The sequence below is a fragment of the Falco peregrinus genome, chromosome 2 (genome assembly GCF_023634155.1).
Source record: "Falco peregrinus isolate bFalPer1 chromosome 2, bFalPer1.pri, whole genome shotgun sequence".
NCBI classification, from domain to species: domain Eukaryota; kingdom Metazoa; phylum Chordata; class Aves; order Falconiformes; family Falconidae; genus Falco; species Falco peregrinus.
In genome coordinates, this window is record NC_073722.1 from 59482999 (window position 1) to 59500521 (window position 17523).

Here is a 17523-nt window from a genome sequence, read left to right on the forward strand (position 1 = left end):
TTAGCAGCCAAAGGCAATCTAGTTGTGGGTTTTGCTTTAAAAAAAATAAATCTAAAATGGAATATAGCATCAGTTAAAAGTTCCTTCTCTTTGACGGCTAAAACTGATGGCTGTGAAATATTGACCAGCTTTTCACTTGATTGTGTGCTGGTTTGTTTCAAATGAAGCATGTTGTTCAAATATTAATTCTGGATAAAAAATAGTTTTTCAGTGAGTCTGTGATTGCATGGAGGATGAAACGGTACAGAGAGCGGTGTGTGTTCTCCCCAAAAGCTTGGATTGATCATTTTGTGAGTGCAAATGTATTTTATAATGAGAGAGAGAGAGAGAGAGAGGTTGTGCGGGGCTTTTTTCCTATTCTATTCAGGTTACCTGTAATAAATTTTGTAATAAAAGTCAAGAATAGTCAATCATTTAATCAGTTATAAAAGATTAATGTAGTCCTATATAACATTCTTTCATGGTAAGAAATTATTGCTGGTTTTGCTTTAAAAGATTATGTTAATAACCAGGAAAAAAAGTACATTCCAAACAGATATTTTTTTTCCAATGTATGAATAGAAATATCTTGAACACTTTATAAACAATTAGCACATTTTGCAAGGGAGAAAAAGATAAGATATTGATTTTCTTAAATATGTAAGGTTTTCATTTTTCTTGTGTTACTTAACCCTCTCTCTGGAAGTATCATCTTCCTTGCTTTTGCATTTGTTTAGAATGTTTTTATCACAGATAGAAAATTGTGTTGGTTAGATTGGTATAAAAAAAAAATATCTATTTTTTTTCCTCCAGATTGTTTATTTACTGAAGCTATAAATGGGTTCTATAGAGTTGCCAATAGGTTATTAAAAGGAGAGATTTAAGACTTCTGGGTTGTTCAGTTTTCTTCTACCGTGGCTTTTAACATATTTGTATTTTACCAGCTTTCTGCTTACCATGAAATATTCCAGGTGACACAAAACATGACTTTCAAACTCTAACATTTCCCCCCCCAGAATGCCCCCAAAACACCAAAGCTGCAACCCACAAACCTTTTTTTTTTTTTAGTTCTTAGTTTTTTTGATAAGCCTTTAAAATCTCCTAGAAATTAAATCACTTTTTGTTGAATCCCTTTACCTGTGGATTTTGAGCAGAGCCATATAACTAGGTCAATTGCGATGCAGCCTCATCCTTGGCACCCGTACCTAGTTGAACAGTAACACGTGGGCATCTCACTCTTTGTAGCTACTCAAACCCACACTCAAACCCACATGGGTTGGTGTAATATGCTTCTTATCAGTTTAGGGGTTTGATGATAACATTTTATTGTCAGTGTGATCATACTGGTGATAGAAACAGCTAAGCAATCAGCCAAAAAGAGCTAAAGCTAACTCTTTAGAAATAGATTGCTAGAATGTTTTACCTCTTTCTGTGTTATAGGGCTGCCTTTGCTTGGGACCTGCTGTCTTTGACTAAGAATGACAGCAGGTCCCAAGCATTGGGACTAAGCACAAATGCAGGCTTTCTTAAATATGCAGCTGGTAATGTGTGCATCATCATCATCTACTCTGTATCCTAAAAATAACATTTAGATTTGAGACTTCTAAGGAAAATCAATTGAACTTCTCAATGCGCCTATTAAAAACACCCCGCTCTATGTCCTTCCAAGGAGGAAAATTGTGCCTGAAGGAATCGTATACCTCTGTTAAACTTTTTATAACAGAATATGTTTGGATGCATCTCTGCTGAGAATGTTCAAAGTTTTTACATAGAAGGCAAAAGAGTGGGAAAATCTATACAGCAGGGCAGCTATGACACGAAGGGTCACTCTCATAAATTAATCGCCGTGCTCATTTACTTTTTCACTGTGTTTTACAGGTCCTCCCATTATTCTATGGGCAGTCGAGCTTTTTCCCATGACAGTATTTTTATACCTGATGGGAGAACAGAGAGTGAACAGGCCATCCAAGCAATGTCACAGGAGAACGTTTTAGGAAAAGTCAAAACTCTTCAGGTAAGAAATTTTAAGTGGGAAAAATACTTAAAAAGTGGTGGGGAATGGTCTCTAGAATGTGTTAAATATGGATAAAGGTAGATTGATTTTCCAATAGCCTTGGGGCAGTTTCTCAGCAATGTAAGTTGTCTTGCCAAAAGACATATGAATAAATCAGATAATCTGCAGAAGATCTAGATTTTGGTCTTGAAAGGTATGGAAGTGATGCTGCAAGCAAATCTACAGAAATGTCTGCATCTTGTGGAACTCTCTGGAATTGAACTCCTGGTTTTGGCATGTCCTGATCTTGATGCCCAAGACCTACAGACATGGCATTGAGTGAAAAAATGAGGGTGGTGTTGGTGGCAGGGAATGGCATGCAGAGTGAGACTTCTTTGCAAAGCTGATTTAATTATCCTTTTATATGTATTGCATTTTTTTTCTCCTTCATTTTCTGCCTGTCCTTTTGGTCGTTCTCGTGACAGGTGGAAATGCTTATCTCTCCAAAGCAAACAGCACATAAGTAACTACAGAAACAACACATTTGGGTATTTTCTTCTGAAGAGTTTGATGTGACCTGCTTTCCCTTCTTTTCTAGAACTCTGTCCCATTAGTGCTCTTACTAATGCTTCGGTTTACTTCTTGTACATCTGTAAGATTCCCAGCTGTGTTCTAGACCTTGAAAGAGCTGTCCTTCAGAAACATGTCTCAGTTTATTGCTCAGGATGCTGACATGTCCTGTCCAAATGCTGATAATTTTTTGATGCTGTGCAAGTGCCGTTACCCTATAGCTAACTAGTAAAATTTAATTGATTTCTTGTACATCCGAAATAAACTCCCAGTCCATCTTTTCTGGAGAGTGAGAGGTCATGCACAGTAGACAGATCTGACCTTCAGGATGAAATTATTCCTTTTTCCTACCTGGTGCTGTCAGCACACAGAGCACCTGAACAGCATTAGCTGTGCTGACTGTGGATGAACTTTGAAGCAGAAACCACACTAGGACAGCTCCAATTTCTCTGTGCTGGTTTTTCACCTTAAATTTCCCTGGGTCAGGTAGATTTGATGCATGCTACTTTCCAGACTGGAGACCATTATATATTAACTGACTGCTGACTCTGGGCAAAGATGTAGTTGGACCCGTCTTGCAGAATGCTTGAGTCTCGTTTGGATACAAAGCCCACTGACTTCTGCAGGGAGCTGTGCCCTTCCTATCTGTTGGATCTGTTGTCTTGGCTTCAGTACCTAAGCTTTCCTCTGAATAATTTTTCACTTTGTAGGAAATGGGAGAAGCCACTCCTAACTCACCTTATAATTCCCAATGGAAATTATTGCCTTCACTAAGCTCAGAGACATGATAAAAAGTACAGTCACTGCAGTTGCTAACAACCATCTTCACACAGTAAATGGTAACTCAAGAAAAAGCAAAAATAGTCACAACTTGGTGACAACTTGGAAGTCACAAAATAAACAGCCAGTGATAATGCTCTTGCTTGTGTGAACTCTGCATAAGCCTTTTTTTGGTGTGGTTAACCTGCATGTATTTTAAGGGGAAATGTTGTTTCAGCTGCTTGATGTCAAAAGGGTGCTTGCCTTTTTATTTAAAATTGAAGGACACTAGTTTTATAATTTTAGTATAGCTGCAACCCAACCTGTTACAACATCCCCAACTCAGCTTTTCCCACTCTGCTGCTAATGGTGATATCCAGAGCAACTCGTTCGATCAGAAAGGCAATGCATAATAGACTGTAAATGACACTTCTATATACATGTTTACACAAAAGTTACATATTCATCTAAATGTCCATCGATTATTTTTTTTTTAATAATGCCACAGAAAGGCTCCTTATACCATGCCCAGGGCCAGTTCTTTCATCTGCAAAACTTGATGCCCATCATGTAACTGTCCCCATTTCCCTAGTCATGATTTCTGCAACTGTTCCGTGAATTTTAGGAAAAGATCATGCCAAAATCCCACTGCACATTTTAGGTTGACCTTACAGTTGAGTCTCAGGTCTGACTAGTTATTGGGAGGGACTGTCATTCCTGTCTGAAGGTTTTATGCACTCCATAGCCCATCCTTTTTTTTCTGCTGTAGTATTCTAAAAGGATACTGTGTTTGCTGTGTGATTTTGCAGTCACAGAAAGCACAGAAAAAACAGTTATGAGAAGCTTGTATCTACTTCGAAATCCCTTTCTGCAAGCTCACTCCCACTGGGAACTTCTGTATTTCTTCAAGTGGTGGAACAAGAGGAGGCAGTCATCTCTTCTGAAGAGTGCTCCACTCCTTAAAACCAATGCTATGGCCAGCTCCTGGTCTCAAGTCATTGCTATGCCACCAGCATTACTGTGGGTTTTGCCCAGGCTTGTATGTCATGGTGGAAGCACAACATTTCCAGCTTCTATTTGTCTGGCAAGATTCCCCTTAGTAAAGAAGTGTTGCCAGGATTCAGAGCCCTGTGCTGGCTCTGAGCTTCCTGTATTCCAAATGGAGATCAAAAGCTTTGCAAATTTTAACCTTTTTCAGGATTTTTTTGGGGGTGGTACAGAGAACATTCCTGGAAAACCTAAATCTTTTTTGGAAGAGGCACTGCTTACAAGCCCAACTGAAAACATGATGGAAAGGGTTTTGAAATCAGAATAGAAACACAAGCCATTTAATACTGATGGTGCTGGATCTCATTCTGCTGACCACCAAAGTGTTTCCCTCTTTTTGTCTTGCATTTCTGCTGACTTTGGTGTGTTGATAAACCCACAAAAAATGTAGTGTCATGGTGCAAAACTCTGTAGCAGCCTGGGCAGCTGGCCAGCATATGAACTGGTTCAGCTTCTTATTGTAAGAATTCTTCCTTTCTGATTATGCGTGCAAAGTAAATTAGTTCTTTCTGGAATAGCTCTAATTTCTTTTTATTGATTTTCAGATTGGCAGCATTCATCTTATCAGGCTTTCTGTAAATGGATTTGGTCATGTTCAAAGGTTTTATTGTGTGCTAGAAGTCAGGCTGAGAAAGGCCTGACTCCTTGTTAACCTCCTATAGCCCTTGTGTACCCTGGAGTTATTTTGTGTTGGCTCAAGCCATCTGCTGTTGTAAAAGCAATCTTTTCCTTGCCCTTTGGATCTGCCAAGATTTATCATTACCTAGTTTTTAAGATCCAGTGTAGAAAGCCAGCCTGAACCTTCTCCTACAAAGAGATGATACCTGGGCACTGGTACTCTTAACACTGAACTCATTTAGTTTCTTGGATCTAGTGCTTTACTTCTCGTACAGGACTGTGAATGAGACACAAGAAATGTTTAAAATCTAAATCTAGCGCTGTGTCAGAAGAAACCCGAAAGAAACTCAGGGAGCTTGTTTTTACACCCTTCCCTTTCATAGGTAAGTGGGTTGTTTTTTTCCTGCATCAATGTGTTAGATACATTTCCTCACATTTTGCAGCTGTGACTCTTCTTCCTACTACTGATTTTTGTCAGAAATGGTCAGGAAATGAACAGAAGACAGGTTTTGTTTCAGACCCACAAAAACTGTAGCGAGTAAAATGGAAACTTGTTTTGAGTGTTAGTATCTTGATGCATCGAAGCCATTATCCCCCTTTTGCTGCGACAACGCTGTGGTGTGGCACTGCTGCTGCCTCTGCGGGCAGGACGATAGCCTGTTCTCTGCCTCTTGACGTCACCAAAAGTAGACGAGGTCATCTGGCATCCATGAGGCTGTGGCACTCAGCTGCAAGAAATATTAAAGGTTGGCTATGGCGTATGGCTTATTGCATTGAGGAACACTGGGCTACTGTTTCATGTGGCCATGTGGTTTAAAACAAATAAACCCTCTGCTCTGTAAATTTGTAAAACACCCATTTGTTAAACAGATTTTAATTACGATAAAACACGTCTTGGGAATCCAGACTTCTTGGTCAAATTCTAAAGGGCCACTTTTTAAATTCACATTTCCCTGGCTTTGTAATGACAAATGTCCCCAGTTATTTTTTTCCTGTCAGACCTAAGGACGGTTTAGTTTTGGATGCTACTTCTTTTAGGTTAGTTAACGTACTTTAACTAATTATCAAGCTGGTGCTTCCCCTATTGTGCATTGCACATCTGTATTCTACCAGCCATTCCCATTGTTATTTCTGTTTGATATTGCCCAGATCTCAACAAGGCTACAAAGTCTTTGCTGAACCTCAAAGCTATTAACTTTCAACTTGATGCTCTGCATTTTGTAGAATCAGGAGTGAATTTTCACTGCATGATTGCCCAGCTTTGTACAATTAATTTCTTTGTTGCCAATATTTTCTAGTGCCACTGCAGCCTAATTGTTTTCTTTATATTTGACAATTGTTTTCACTTTATAAACAGAATTTATCACTTTTTTCTTAATCATTCTAGCATTTCCAGAGCAGACCTTTTTCCTATGATCATAGTAAGCCCTGGAAATGAGTTTCCATTTTCCTTCCTTACATCTGCTTTGCTTTCGGTACTCTGCAAGGAGACACTCGGGTGACAAATGCCACGGATCCTGTACATATCTTCAGGCTTCTCCAGAAAGTCTTGTTCTTAACACATAAGCGTGTAAATGGTCTATTGCCACTGTATCTGAAATCTTCATTTGCATCTGGATTTGCTGTAAATATGTATCTCTTTAGATCATGTACAGTTTGTTTCTTCACCATCCTTCTATTCTGGATTCTCCCAAAATCTTTCTTGAAGTATAGTGCCCTAAATCACACGCTGCTCCAGCAATGGCAAGTGGAATAGTTCCCTTCCTGCATCTTATGTACAAAATATCTGTGGTAATACTTATTTTCCTCTTTTTCAGTAGGTTTACATGTTAATTTTACATCTAGTTTACTTTCTAAAGCTTCCAGCTATACCAATATAACCTTACATGATGCTTTCCAGTTTTGCTCTATTAATTTTTTAATTATTTTGTAATTGCTTACGTGAAGTGTTTTGCTTGTTTAGATATGCTGCAGATTTTCCTGTTTGGATAAAGAAGTGGACTCACTTCCATAGAAAGAACAATTAATGTAAACTGGTTTTTTAGTCTAAAAAAGAAATTATAAGAGGCAGAATATGGTAGAGATACATGAAATCATGCGTGGAATTGAGAAAATGAATAGAGGACAATTATTCAGTCTTTCACAGCATGAGAACGTGTGAGTATCAGTTGAAAACAGTAGCACTTTCAAACCAAAAAACAAATATTTCTTTATGCATAGCTGGACTGCAGAACTCATTGTCATACAGCACTGTTATTAATGAAATATTTACAAAAGTTCAAAGAGCAATGTAACAAATTCATACAAGAAAAGTTCCCAACTGGCTATTGACCCGCAGATTCCTCAGATGTCACAAGTCACTGGAGCATTTACAAGGAAAATCTCAGTATGTGCTCACCCTGTTCTTAAATATTCCCAAGATGTTGGATTTTTGAGCCGCTGTGAGAGACTGTACAGGACCAAGTGGAATTTCAACAGTATGGCTATTCTTAGGATGTGTATTATTGATTACTTCATTATTTCACAATTATATATTACTAGAGAACATAATTCCATTTATTTATATACCTGGGCATTGCAGACAGACCTGAAAAATAGGTACTTGAGTTGAAGGCAAAATATGACAAGCATTTCTTGTAAGACTTGTTTGAATGGAATCAGCTGAATTAATCCACTTTTTCTTTAGCGATTTTTTACTGAACAGAGCAAACAGCTCAGTGGATCCAGTTTTGGATTCACTCCAGGCATAGAGCTGTAAGAACGATGTGGTTTTGAGGGGCTGAATCCAACATGCATGCGAGCAGGCATGTACACAGAAGAGGAGCCAAACTGGAGTGAAAGAGGAGATGTACAGCCCAGTCTGGGCTCTCTGCCGATTAATATGGAAAGTTTGTTCTGTGGCATTTCCTATGCAAACACAAAGACTGCCTTGAAAGTCTAAGCTTTTTAATTTGCTGCAGGAGCCAACCAATGCAGAGCAATTTAACTTACGAGTTTTATTTCTGAAGTTACTAATGGTAAGCTGGGCTCAAGGTTCAGTTAAATAGCATCCTATTTTAGCAAATTATTTTGCATGAAATTAAAGTGGGCCTGTGTCGTGGTCCGCTTACTGAGGAAGATGTAAAAAATCAGATGACTACAAACTTTTAAAATTTTTTGCAAAATTCCCAGTATTTCTTTGCTTTTATTAGATGTGCAGCCCTGCCCTTCACCTCGCTTTAATGGTACCGCACAGACAGCCACCTGGGTTGGGTGCGAATAGACAAACTCTCATGTATGTCTTAAATCTTACAGAAAAAAATGGGGGATGAGGTAAAACTGGTCTGGAGCACAGTTTGGTGATGTGCGTGTGGTCCCTCCAGCTGCTGTTTCATGGTATAATTGTCATACGTGGTAGCTGTGCTGAGAGCGGTCAGTAAGTCCTGTGGAAATACCCATCCACTGGCTGCAGACTGGAGGGCTGGGAAAGCCCTTTGGAGTTGATAAGGCTGGAAGTGGAAGGTGCAAGCAGCAAATGGTCATCTCTTTCCTTCTGTTTCTAGCTGACACCTAGATTTCAGAGCAAGGTGGTGATTTCTGGCTGGTAAATTCCAAGCTGTCTTGCACAAACCAAAAGAGACCAGGGTCACCGATATGCATCTATGCAGATTTCCACAAAGACATTTAAACACATGACTGTGCAATGGTAGAAGTACAAAATGTCATGCCTGCAACTTCTAATGACCAGCGTGGCAAATAATCCTCCTTAAGCAACCATCACCCACATGCTGTCAGCTCAAGGAATTCTCAAGTACAGAGGATTTATAGATTTGTGTTCAGGAATATGTGTCTAACCAACACTCTTGAGAAATTTAAAGCAGATGCTCCTTGTCAGGGAATAGGACCCCTTCTCAATGGCCTTGCAGCTTAAATTGATGTCTCTCTCCATCTCTGGGTTAGACTATCTCTGTGTGTTCTTCCAGGTAAAAGTTGTAGGTTTTTTCTTTCATGGGTGATGCACTTTTAGGGTTTTTATGATTGGTAGAGAATATATCTGTATGAATTCTTCTGAGAGAGGATACTTGCATTGTAGTTACAGTATAAGCACATTTTAAAAAGAACAAGGAGCAGGTTTAACATTGGTCTTTGAAAGCAATAAGAATAAATTTGCTCAGTGGTAACTCTAAGCTATCTGAGATTTTGACACTTGGTATTCAACATCACTTTTGGAGATTAGAATGCACTGAAAGAAACTGGCCAGTGGAGAACTATTAGTGGAGCTTTTTTTTGAGGTAAATTTGTTCAAAAAAGGCCAATAAATAAATAACACAGAGAAGAGCCTTATGTCCTGGAAGGAATGAGAGGGCTACTAGAATTTCTTCTTCAATTTTCAAACTCATTTATGCAAGTCTGAAAAAAACAACTTTTAAAACTTTGAATTAATTAAAAAAACCCCAAAACAAACAAACAAACAAAACCCCAAAACCCCAAAATTGTGTACAGTCCATAAATATTGAGGATGGTCTGTTTCCTGGAAATATCAGGAAAATAACATTTTAAACTTTTATATACACAAATATACATTTTTACAGCAGAGCCCTCAAGCATCCTTGATGACAATTAAAAAGGCCATTCTTTCCCAAGCATAGACCATTCCCACAACAGCTCCATCACTAGACAAATGTCACTGTGCATTGCACTCTCACTAGATCAAGAACTTAATCAGAAGATCAAGAGAATAGCACACCAGCCCTTCCTCCAACACACACTGCAAGCCATATATGTACAGGCACACATGTTCTCACCATAGGACAGATGTACAAATCCTTTGTTTCTTGGCTAGTTGCTCAGGTAATGCTGGTGGTTCCAGTTTTCTGCCTGGGAGAACTATTTGTCTAGGAATATGACTTTAGGAAGAATAAAGGAACAGCCTTAACTTAAAAACCACATTATCAGATTAAGAAACTGTTCTGAAGTAATTTGCTACTATCATCAGAGGACCTGCAGGAATAAAGCAGAATTACAGCCTTCACATGATCTAATACAGACCCATTTGCTCTCTCCAGCTCCCATTTATGCAATGGAAACACGTAACATTGCAAGTCAGAGAGCTGCACTACTAACATGAAAGCCTGGAAGGACTTGGTGAAACCCTTGCCTTTAGACGATGGATGCACTGCCAGTAATCTAGGCAGGAATAAAACTCTGCCATGCAGAACTGCCCTCTATGCCAAAATGATGTACTAGATCAATTTCATTACTTTCTGCCAAAACCCAAATGGGCATAAATAATGCATAACTTGATGAGGAGGCCGAGAAACTGTTCTAATGAGGTGTCTCTGCATGTACTTTTTGTCTCTGGTAATATTTTGTGGTAATGTGGATAAACTTTGTGTAAGAGTCTAGTCCACTGGGCAGTGATGGCCAGCGAGACTGATCTGACCTGGACACTTTTAGAGGTCCATCTGTTGCTACTAAAGCTTTCCTTCCCTTGCCAACTGCTCACCTAAGCCGCACTACTGATTCTGTGCTATGGGGAAAAAAAAATACTCTTTTGTTCTACGTGCTGTCTACTCCAATCTTCTGCAGTTCTCAGCAGCAAACTTGTGTCAGGGGTCCGTGTACATGCCTGATATCCCCACTGAATAGAAGCTTCACAGTTGAACTGAGTATCACTGAGCTGTAGATGTTCATAATAAGGTAGGTTAGAAGTGGGAGATCTCCTTTGGAAAATCTTCTGTGCTTGCCAGAGTAAAGCAGGAAAATAACTCCATGGTGTCTTCCTTCCTGAGAATGATTTCCTGAAGTATTTCATGTCAAAAATCTATCAATAAATGTTCCTTACTCCATTTGTTCCTTCTAGAGAATTTCTTCTAACTCTTTTGCAAAAAGTTCACTTCCAAAGACTGCATGGTATATGTCTGGTATATGTCTCTGCATTAGCCAGGGCTGCAATTTCCCTAATTCACCCGTCAGAGGACAGATATTGTATACTACTTACTTTACTCATCTTACGCTTGATATAATTCGAGATTACTTTCTTGTAACCCTTGAGAGGAGATTACTTCAACAAGGAAAATAAATGGTGGGAAATCTCTTTTATCCATTCATCTACTGCGTGTCCCCTGCATAAACTTCTTTGTGCAAAAGCAGTGATGTGGCAGTGCACGTGAGCATGGGCAGACGGGAGGTTGTGTATTGTTCCTACGAAACCAAGCATCAAAAAGAAGCTGGGTTTCCTCTCCTTTGTGGATTTGCTTCCTCTAAGGCATAAACCTTATGACTAAACATTACAGTAAGGATATCTTTAAGAACTCTGGATGCGTGAGATGCAGGGTTTGGGGGCTGAAGCAGAAAAATGTTGCCTACTGGGGCAGTTTTAGTTTCTCAGTGTATGCTCGGCTCATCATCTTATTTCTTTGCAACAGTAAGGGTTTGGTTCTATAAATAAGTCTTAACCTAGGACATAGATTAAAAAAAGAGAAGGAATGTTTTGAAATTCACAGTAAGTCTGCAAAAGTTGGCAACACTGACAAGAACTCAAGTTGATCATCCAAAATCAGAAATCATGTGTTAATTCCTGACCTTGATCACTTTGCAGGGAGAAGGAAAAGGAGTGCCCACCATATTGCAGCAACATGAGCCTCAAGTTGATTTTTATTGTCCAGAGTTAGAAGTTGCCCTCGATGCTTCTGTGCAGCTTTCAGGTGGAGAAGTGGCACACGCTAGATTTGGCTTGTTTTGCTCATGATATAAATACCTCTTTTTTGGTTTTTCTTTTCTTGTTTTTCAGCAACAGTTGGCCAAGAATATAAAATTTGGGCAGCCTCCGCAAATGACAGTTTCTGTGAGGACCATGGGGGAGGCAAACGGCAGTGTAGAAGAGGATGTGTTGCTCAGTGGCCCCATGGAGACTGAGACTCAACAGGACGCAGTGATCTCAGACAGTAGCAATAAAGTAAGCACTTTAAATTGATGTATTCATGGCATTACAGCAGTACTAGTTCACTGGGGCGTAGCAGGTGTCTCAAGTGAGGCGTAGCTGAGCTCAGCAGGCAGGGTTATGTGTGTGGGATCTCTCAGCTTGTGCTTCTCGGACTGGTGAGAAGCGTGTGCTCCTGGCATGCTGAGCCATGTCCCACAGAATTACCAGTGTGAATGCTTGCTCTGAACTTCCAGCAGCGCAGACGTCACTTGCAAGAAGACAGGAAAATTTTCTGAGACAGAAAATGACTTGAAATATGGACTTCCCAACATGGAAACATGGCATTAAATGGGAAAAAGGAAAGTAATTGCAAAATGAGAGGAGTCCGGAGCCTAAATCTGTAAAATCCTGGGTTTTGAAGGTAAATATCCATATTTCCCATGTAGAGGAACCAAAGCCATAGAAGGGGGAGAAGCATTTTGAGAATACTCCCTAAATCTAAATGGCCAGTATAATTCAGATAAATCTTCATGGATAATTTGAATAATTAGACACCAGGAACTGTGGGCATTCAGGTGTCCAGAAGGGTCTTCTTCAGACAGTGAAGAAACACAGTGAGTGACGGAAGCTCTTTGGAAATTCCCTAAGGCGAGACTGGTTCTGTGTGTAGCTGGGATGGCTGAAGGGAGCGTGGGGGACAGAGGGACATCCTCCCCTGCCTGGCAGAAGCTGACTTTGTGCCGGGGAGCCCTTGGGGAAGGCTTGCAGCAACCCACCGTGCACATGCAGCCCTTAAGATCCTGGAGGGACACCGGGGCATGAGCCTCTGCTCGCGTTGATTAACTCTAGCACTAGCTGTGTGAAATGCAAAGGCAGTAAGTGTCTTCTGCAGCTCATGCCTATATTCAGCCAGACACACAGAGAGGAGATTTATGGCTGAGGTGGCCCAAATTCTTCAGTCTGTAAAGAGCAACATAGCTTCTCTGTGACCGCTTCCTTCGTGGCTGTGGTTGGATCTGTCAGGGAGCCAGGCGTTTAGGTAGGACCTGCACACTCGCACCTGTCCTTCTGCAGTCTGGAAGGATAAAAATGAAGCCGAAGTAAGGTACATTTTTTCTGCTTCACAAATGCTCCTTTCTGAAGCAGTCAAAGTGAATCAAGAGCATCCTGCATGCTTCAGAGCACAAAGACTGCAGTGGGACTGTGGACAGGCTTTGGCTATGCACTGTGGTACTAGCCGAGGCTGAGGCCAACATAGATTCTCTTCGCACAGCCTTCTTGCTTCGTCCTTCAGGAGACCCAAATGTCACCTCATGACCTCCAGCTTGAAGGAGAAAATAATTCAAGCACTTAAAAAAACCACTAGAGTATCTTTGTGTAATAAAGAGGGATTCAGTCCTTACCACCTACTCTTTTAAATAATAATTTCTGAAAACACAATGAATGCCCCTTTGCGTAATTCTTTTTCCAAATACTGAAGGAGCAAACATCCCTGCTCAGAGGATATTGCAGACATAAACAAACCAATGCTACATGCACAGGGTCAGCCAGACCACTAGGTACGTACCTTTTTTCTTTCTGTGCACTATTTATTACCTGCTTTATCGGAGATTTTTGGTGCACGGCAGATTGCCTGGTTTCTGCTTCTGTCTCCGCTGTTGACGTTGTAACTCCTCTGTATGTCTATCTGCATAGGTCCTGGGGGACAGGGTGGCTTTTGTCAGGAGCTGGTGGCCAGGACCACATAGTGCTGCTCTGCTTTGATCAGGTTTCCTGTGTGGCTTTGTGACTTCTGATTTTCCTGGCTGAGTAACTTGGATGGATGGCAAGAGTTCTGGGATTCATTTAACCTGTATTTGTAAAGCTCGTTTTTCAGGCTAGCACTAGCAATCATGTGTACCCGGCGTAAGGGGATTCCAGCATTTATTCGGTTATAAAGTAATACTGTGATATAATGATTAAAAACAATGTTTCTGGGTGTGATGAATTCTGCTTCAAGCCCTGCACCTTAAAAATCCCTCCCTGTGAGATGGCTTGGAGAGGGGAATAGCTAAGGAGTCCTAGTGACGGATGGGTTTCGATTGTTCTGGGCAGGTGGTTTGCTTTGTGAGAAGAAGAGCTGCCAAGAACATAGAGTTGAAACTCCTTGCAGCAGAGGTAATGCTTGATCAGGTTCCTGTGTTTTTTCCTTAGGCGTAGGTCAGGAGATAATAAAGTTGTTAAGAACTGATTGAAATCCTGCAAAGCTGTGCTCTTTCTTTTGATTTGAAACCTAGTTATCTTGTTAAGGAAGCATAAATGTTTTGCCTTTTGTAGTGTCCTGTAGCAGCAACTGCTTCTGTATAGATAGCAGTGATTCAAGGAGCAGCAAAGAGAAACAGCATTTAGGAACAAAAATATTTTATCGCTCAGTCGTGCAGTGACAGGAAGCAGGGTAAAAATGCTACCGTAACATGCATGGTTTCACAAGTCCTTTGAACCATATCTATTAGATCCTGTACATTTTAATATCTATCTGTCATAATCTTCCTGTTTTCTAGTCCACTGACTCTCCAGATTTGTTGAGAACAATGAATTTGCCTGGAACAGGACATGAAGTGGAAGAGAAGGTAAAAAAGCTTTCATACTTTTACACTTTTTTTTTATTACAGTTTGCACTGAGTTGCTTTCTGATTTTAGTTATTAGAAGCCTGAAAATCAGTTTTTGCTTTAATACACATTTTGTTGTTTCATTGATCGTCCAAGATTTTGTGAACATTGTGCAGTTCTGGGGCTAGTAAATAAGCAATAACTAAGACTGAGAAATCTGTAAGAGATGATTGCAGGAAACGGCAGAATTCGGTCTCTGCCAGTCTAGCAGCATTCCTGCATTTGATGTATTAATCATAGAGCCATAATTTTCATAAGTACTTCTACTACGTTGTTATGCCTTCATGTAATTCAATAAGCATATGCATAATGTTCCATCAGCTTTTAAGTAATTGGTTCCCTGATTAGCATGTGTTTAACCTCGTAAGATTACAGAGCTGCCCTGAAAACAATGTGTGTGATTTTCTTTCCTTACAGAAGATGTTTTCTCCCTTCTTTTTTTTTCCTGTCTTCTTTTTCCACTTGGATTGTGCCAAGTACCAGTCTCAGGATGATAGCTTGGTGACTTACAGGAGAGACTGATGACAGGCTCACTCTTACACATCTAGACATACAGTTCCACTGTATTTATTCATGAGAGGAGTCTCACTAAATCACTTTGTTTCTATTTGCACTTTTCTGAACAAGAGAAAAAAGCACCAGTCAAAGCCAGTATTGTCTTATTTCATTTGTTGCTGTTCTTTGGTTCTAGCTTGGACAACTCCATGTGACTGTGGAGGGAAGGTTTTCCACAGGCACTGTGCCAGTCTGAGATCCAATACCATAGTCATCTCCCATGCAGACAGCACAGCTCTGTACCTGTTCTATTATAATGATTAGATAAGTCAATCTGATTTGCTCTGGCCTAAAGTGTATAATCTAAGTTATTTAAAGATGTAGTTATTTTTTTCACAGTAAGCAAGCTTTAAAATGTCCCAGTGTTTGCTGTTGCTTAAATCTCTGCCTCTGCCCTTCCCATTCCCAACAACTTCAGAGTGGAGCTAAACTGTGGAAAAACTTCAGTTAGAATGGTCTAACTATTTTGTAAGTGAAAAGTATAAAAACACGTAGCACTGGCAAAAGGAAAATATTACAACTGTAACCTTCAATGTCCAAAGTTCATAATTTGTATAATGGCAAAGTAAGATTTCAAATCTTTTCTGCAAATAACTCCTTTGAATTCAAACCTGGAAAGGCACCTTCCCTGCCCCTCCCCACCAGCCCCCAGCCCACCACCCCCACCCCCGGTGTATGTATTATTTATTTATTTATTTATTTAAATGGAACAAATACCTTAATAATAGTTCCTTGTGTTTGTGATACAAGCAGGTCCCTCCAGTCAAATCATCTCGGCCTAAAAGACAATTTTCCTGTTCTGGCACAATTGAAACAATCAATTTGGATGCAGTTCCCCAGGCTGTTGCTCGTCTAGACAACAGTGCAGCTAAACACAAGCTTTCAGTGAAGCCAAAAAAGCAGAGGATGTCAAGAAAGCACAAGAGATTAACAAAGGTATTGAATCACGGGTCGAACAGTGAGAGGAGGGGGGTCACTTTTGAAGCTGGGTGCAAAATAACTGAGTGCACCAGCAATAACTATAGACAGAGGAATGTCTTAAGACGTGATTAACACTGTTAAAGATAGATATTGCAAGCTTCTTCAACAAATCTCATGTCTTAAAGTAAAAAATAAATAATAATGCATGCTTCTTTCATTTTGTCTTGAAATTGAGATAGAGACCTAAAGATGAATCCCTAGCTGGAGAAAAGATGCAAAGAAGTTTTCATATAGCCAGTTGAGACAAATGCTACTTACACCTGAGGTACTTCCACTAGAATTTTACATTGGGAGAGTTTTCTGATCCTAGTTTTCCTAGTAAAGATATTTAGGCTGCAAAGGTCGGAAGAATATCTGCCACTGTTAATGCTGCTCTGGTATAGGCAATCAGATAGTGCAAAATTTGTCGGGGAAAAAATTAGATTGTCTAAAACTGTCATGGGTTCTGACAGTGATAATATTATTGTCTTATAAGAAAGAATAAGACTTAGGTGACACAGCTCTTGCTACAGCTGTAGAGAGAATTATCAGAATCTAGCTCTGTACACTTACTGCGTGGCTGTTTTGGTTTCGATCCTGACATCTTACTAGTGCTTATAAATGGGACAAGGCTACTCAACTAATACAGGGTTCAGGAGAGGCCACTGTCTTTTCTTCCACACTATTGTATTTGCATTTATTACTCTTGCAGTGAGGAAATTTAAATTTAAACTTCTTGTTTATACAGAATGTTTAACTGGAGCCAAATGATGGCTCAACAAATGATAGCTGGACTGGGCATTAGGTGAGCTGTTTTCCTCAAGGAAGGTGCTGGGAAGTGCTCTTCAGGTGCAGCTCATCTTCAGACTGGGTTGCTACAGAGACAAGGAGTAAGCTGTGAAGAAGGTGTGAATTCAGTTTGTTGCAGGTGTTGCACCCACCTGCCAGGGCTGTAGGGCAAACCAGTCAGCCGTCAGCACGTCCCTGGCACGGCGCAGTGCAGTGCTGCTGGGGAGCTCTGGGTACTCTGTCCGTGCGTGGTCCCACAGTTCCTGCAGTAGAACTGGAATCTCAACCCAGCTAATGAGGACAATACCCTGGCTCAGGATTTGTGAAAAGCAACCAAATTGTGTTTCCCTGAGCAATGTTCTTTCCTGGCTAGCCCTGCAGAGCTCCCCTCTGCAGGCAACAGCTTCTGTCTCTGCAAGTAACAGCTAGATTTGCCACAACAGAACTGGCAAAACAGTGTCCTTAAGCAGGTGCTAATTATTTCAAGCTTAAAGGATAGAGTTTTAAGTAGTAGAACAGGCATATGAAACTTGTGCTCTGTTCCTTGGGCTTCTGTAAATTTGAAACGGCAGGTCTCGATCTAGGTAAGCTCATGTACACTGAATGGCAATTCAGTATTCAGCATTATACTGTTATCACTGTTGGGATGTTTGATTTCTTTTAAAGGCTATAATCTGAATAGGTGAGAGGCATGGGATCT

The 17523-nt window shown here is 40.3% G+C and overlaps 1 protein-coding gene across 4 annotated transcripts in view; it reads left to right on the top strand.

The window, feature by feature from the left end:
• Positions 1 to 17523, top strand: part of CRACD (capping protein inhibiting regulator of actin dynamics) — a 132031-nt gene that overhangs the window by 104245 nt on the left and 10263 nt on the right. For 3 of the 4 annotated variants that reach the window (XM_055795424.1, XM_027779279.2, XM_027779277.2), the window contains 4 exons: positions 1858 to 1993; positions 11739 to 11903; positions 14411 to 14479; positions 15825 to 16010. In XM_055795424.1, the coding sequence (XP_055651399.1) occupies positions 1874 to 1993; positions 11739 to 11903; positions 14411 to 14479; positions 15825 to 16010 (540 nt within the window). In that variant the 5' untranslated portion in view covers positions 1858 to 1873. The remainder of the gene's footprint in view (positions 1 to 1857; positions 1994 to 11738; positions 11904 to 14410; positions 14480 to 15824; positions 16011 to 17523) is intronic. The other variant, XM_027779278.2, reaches the window with a different exon arrangement.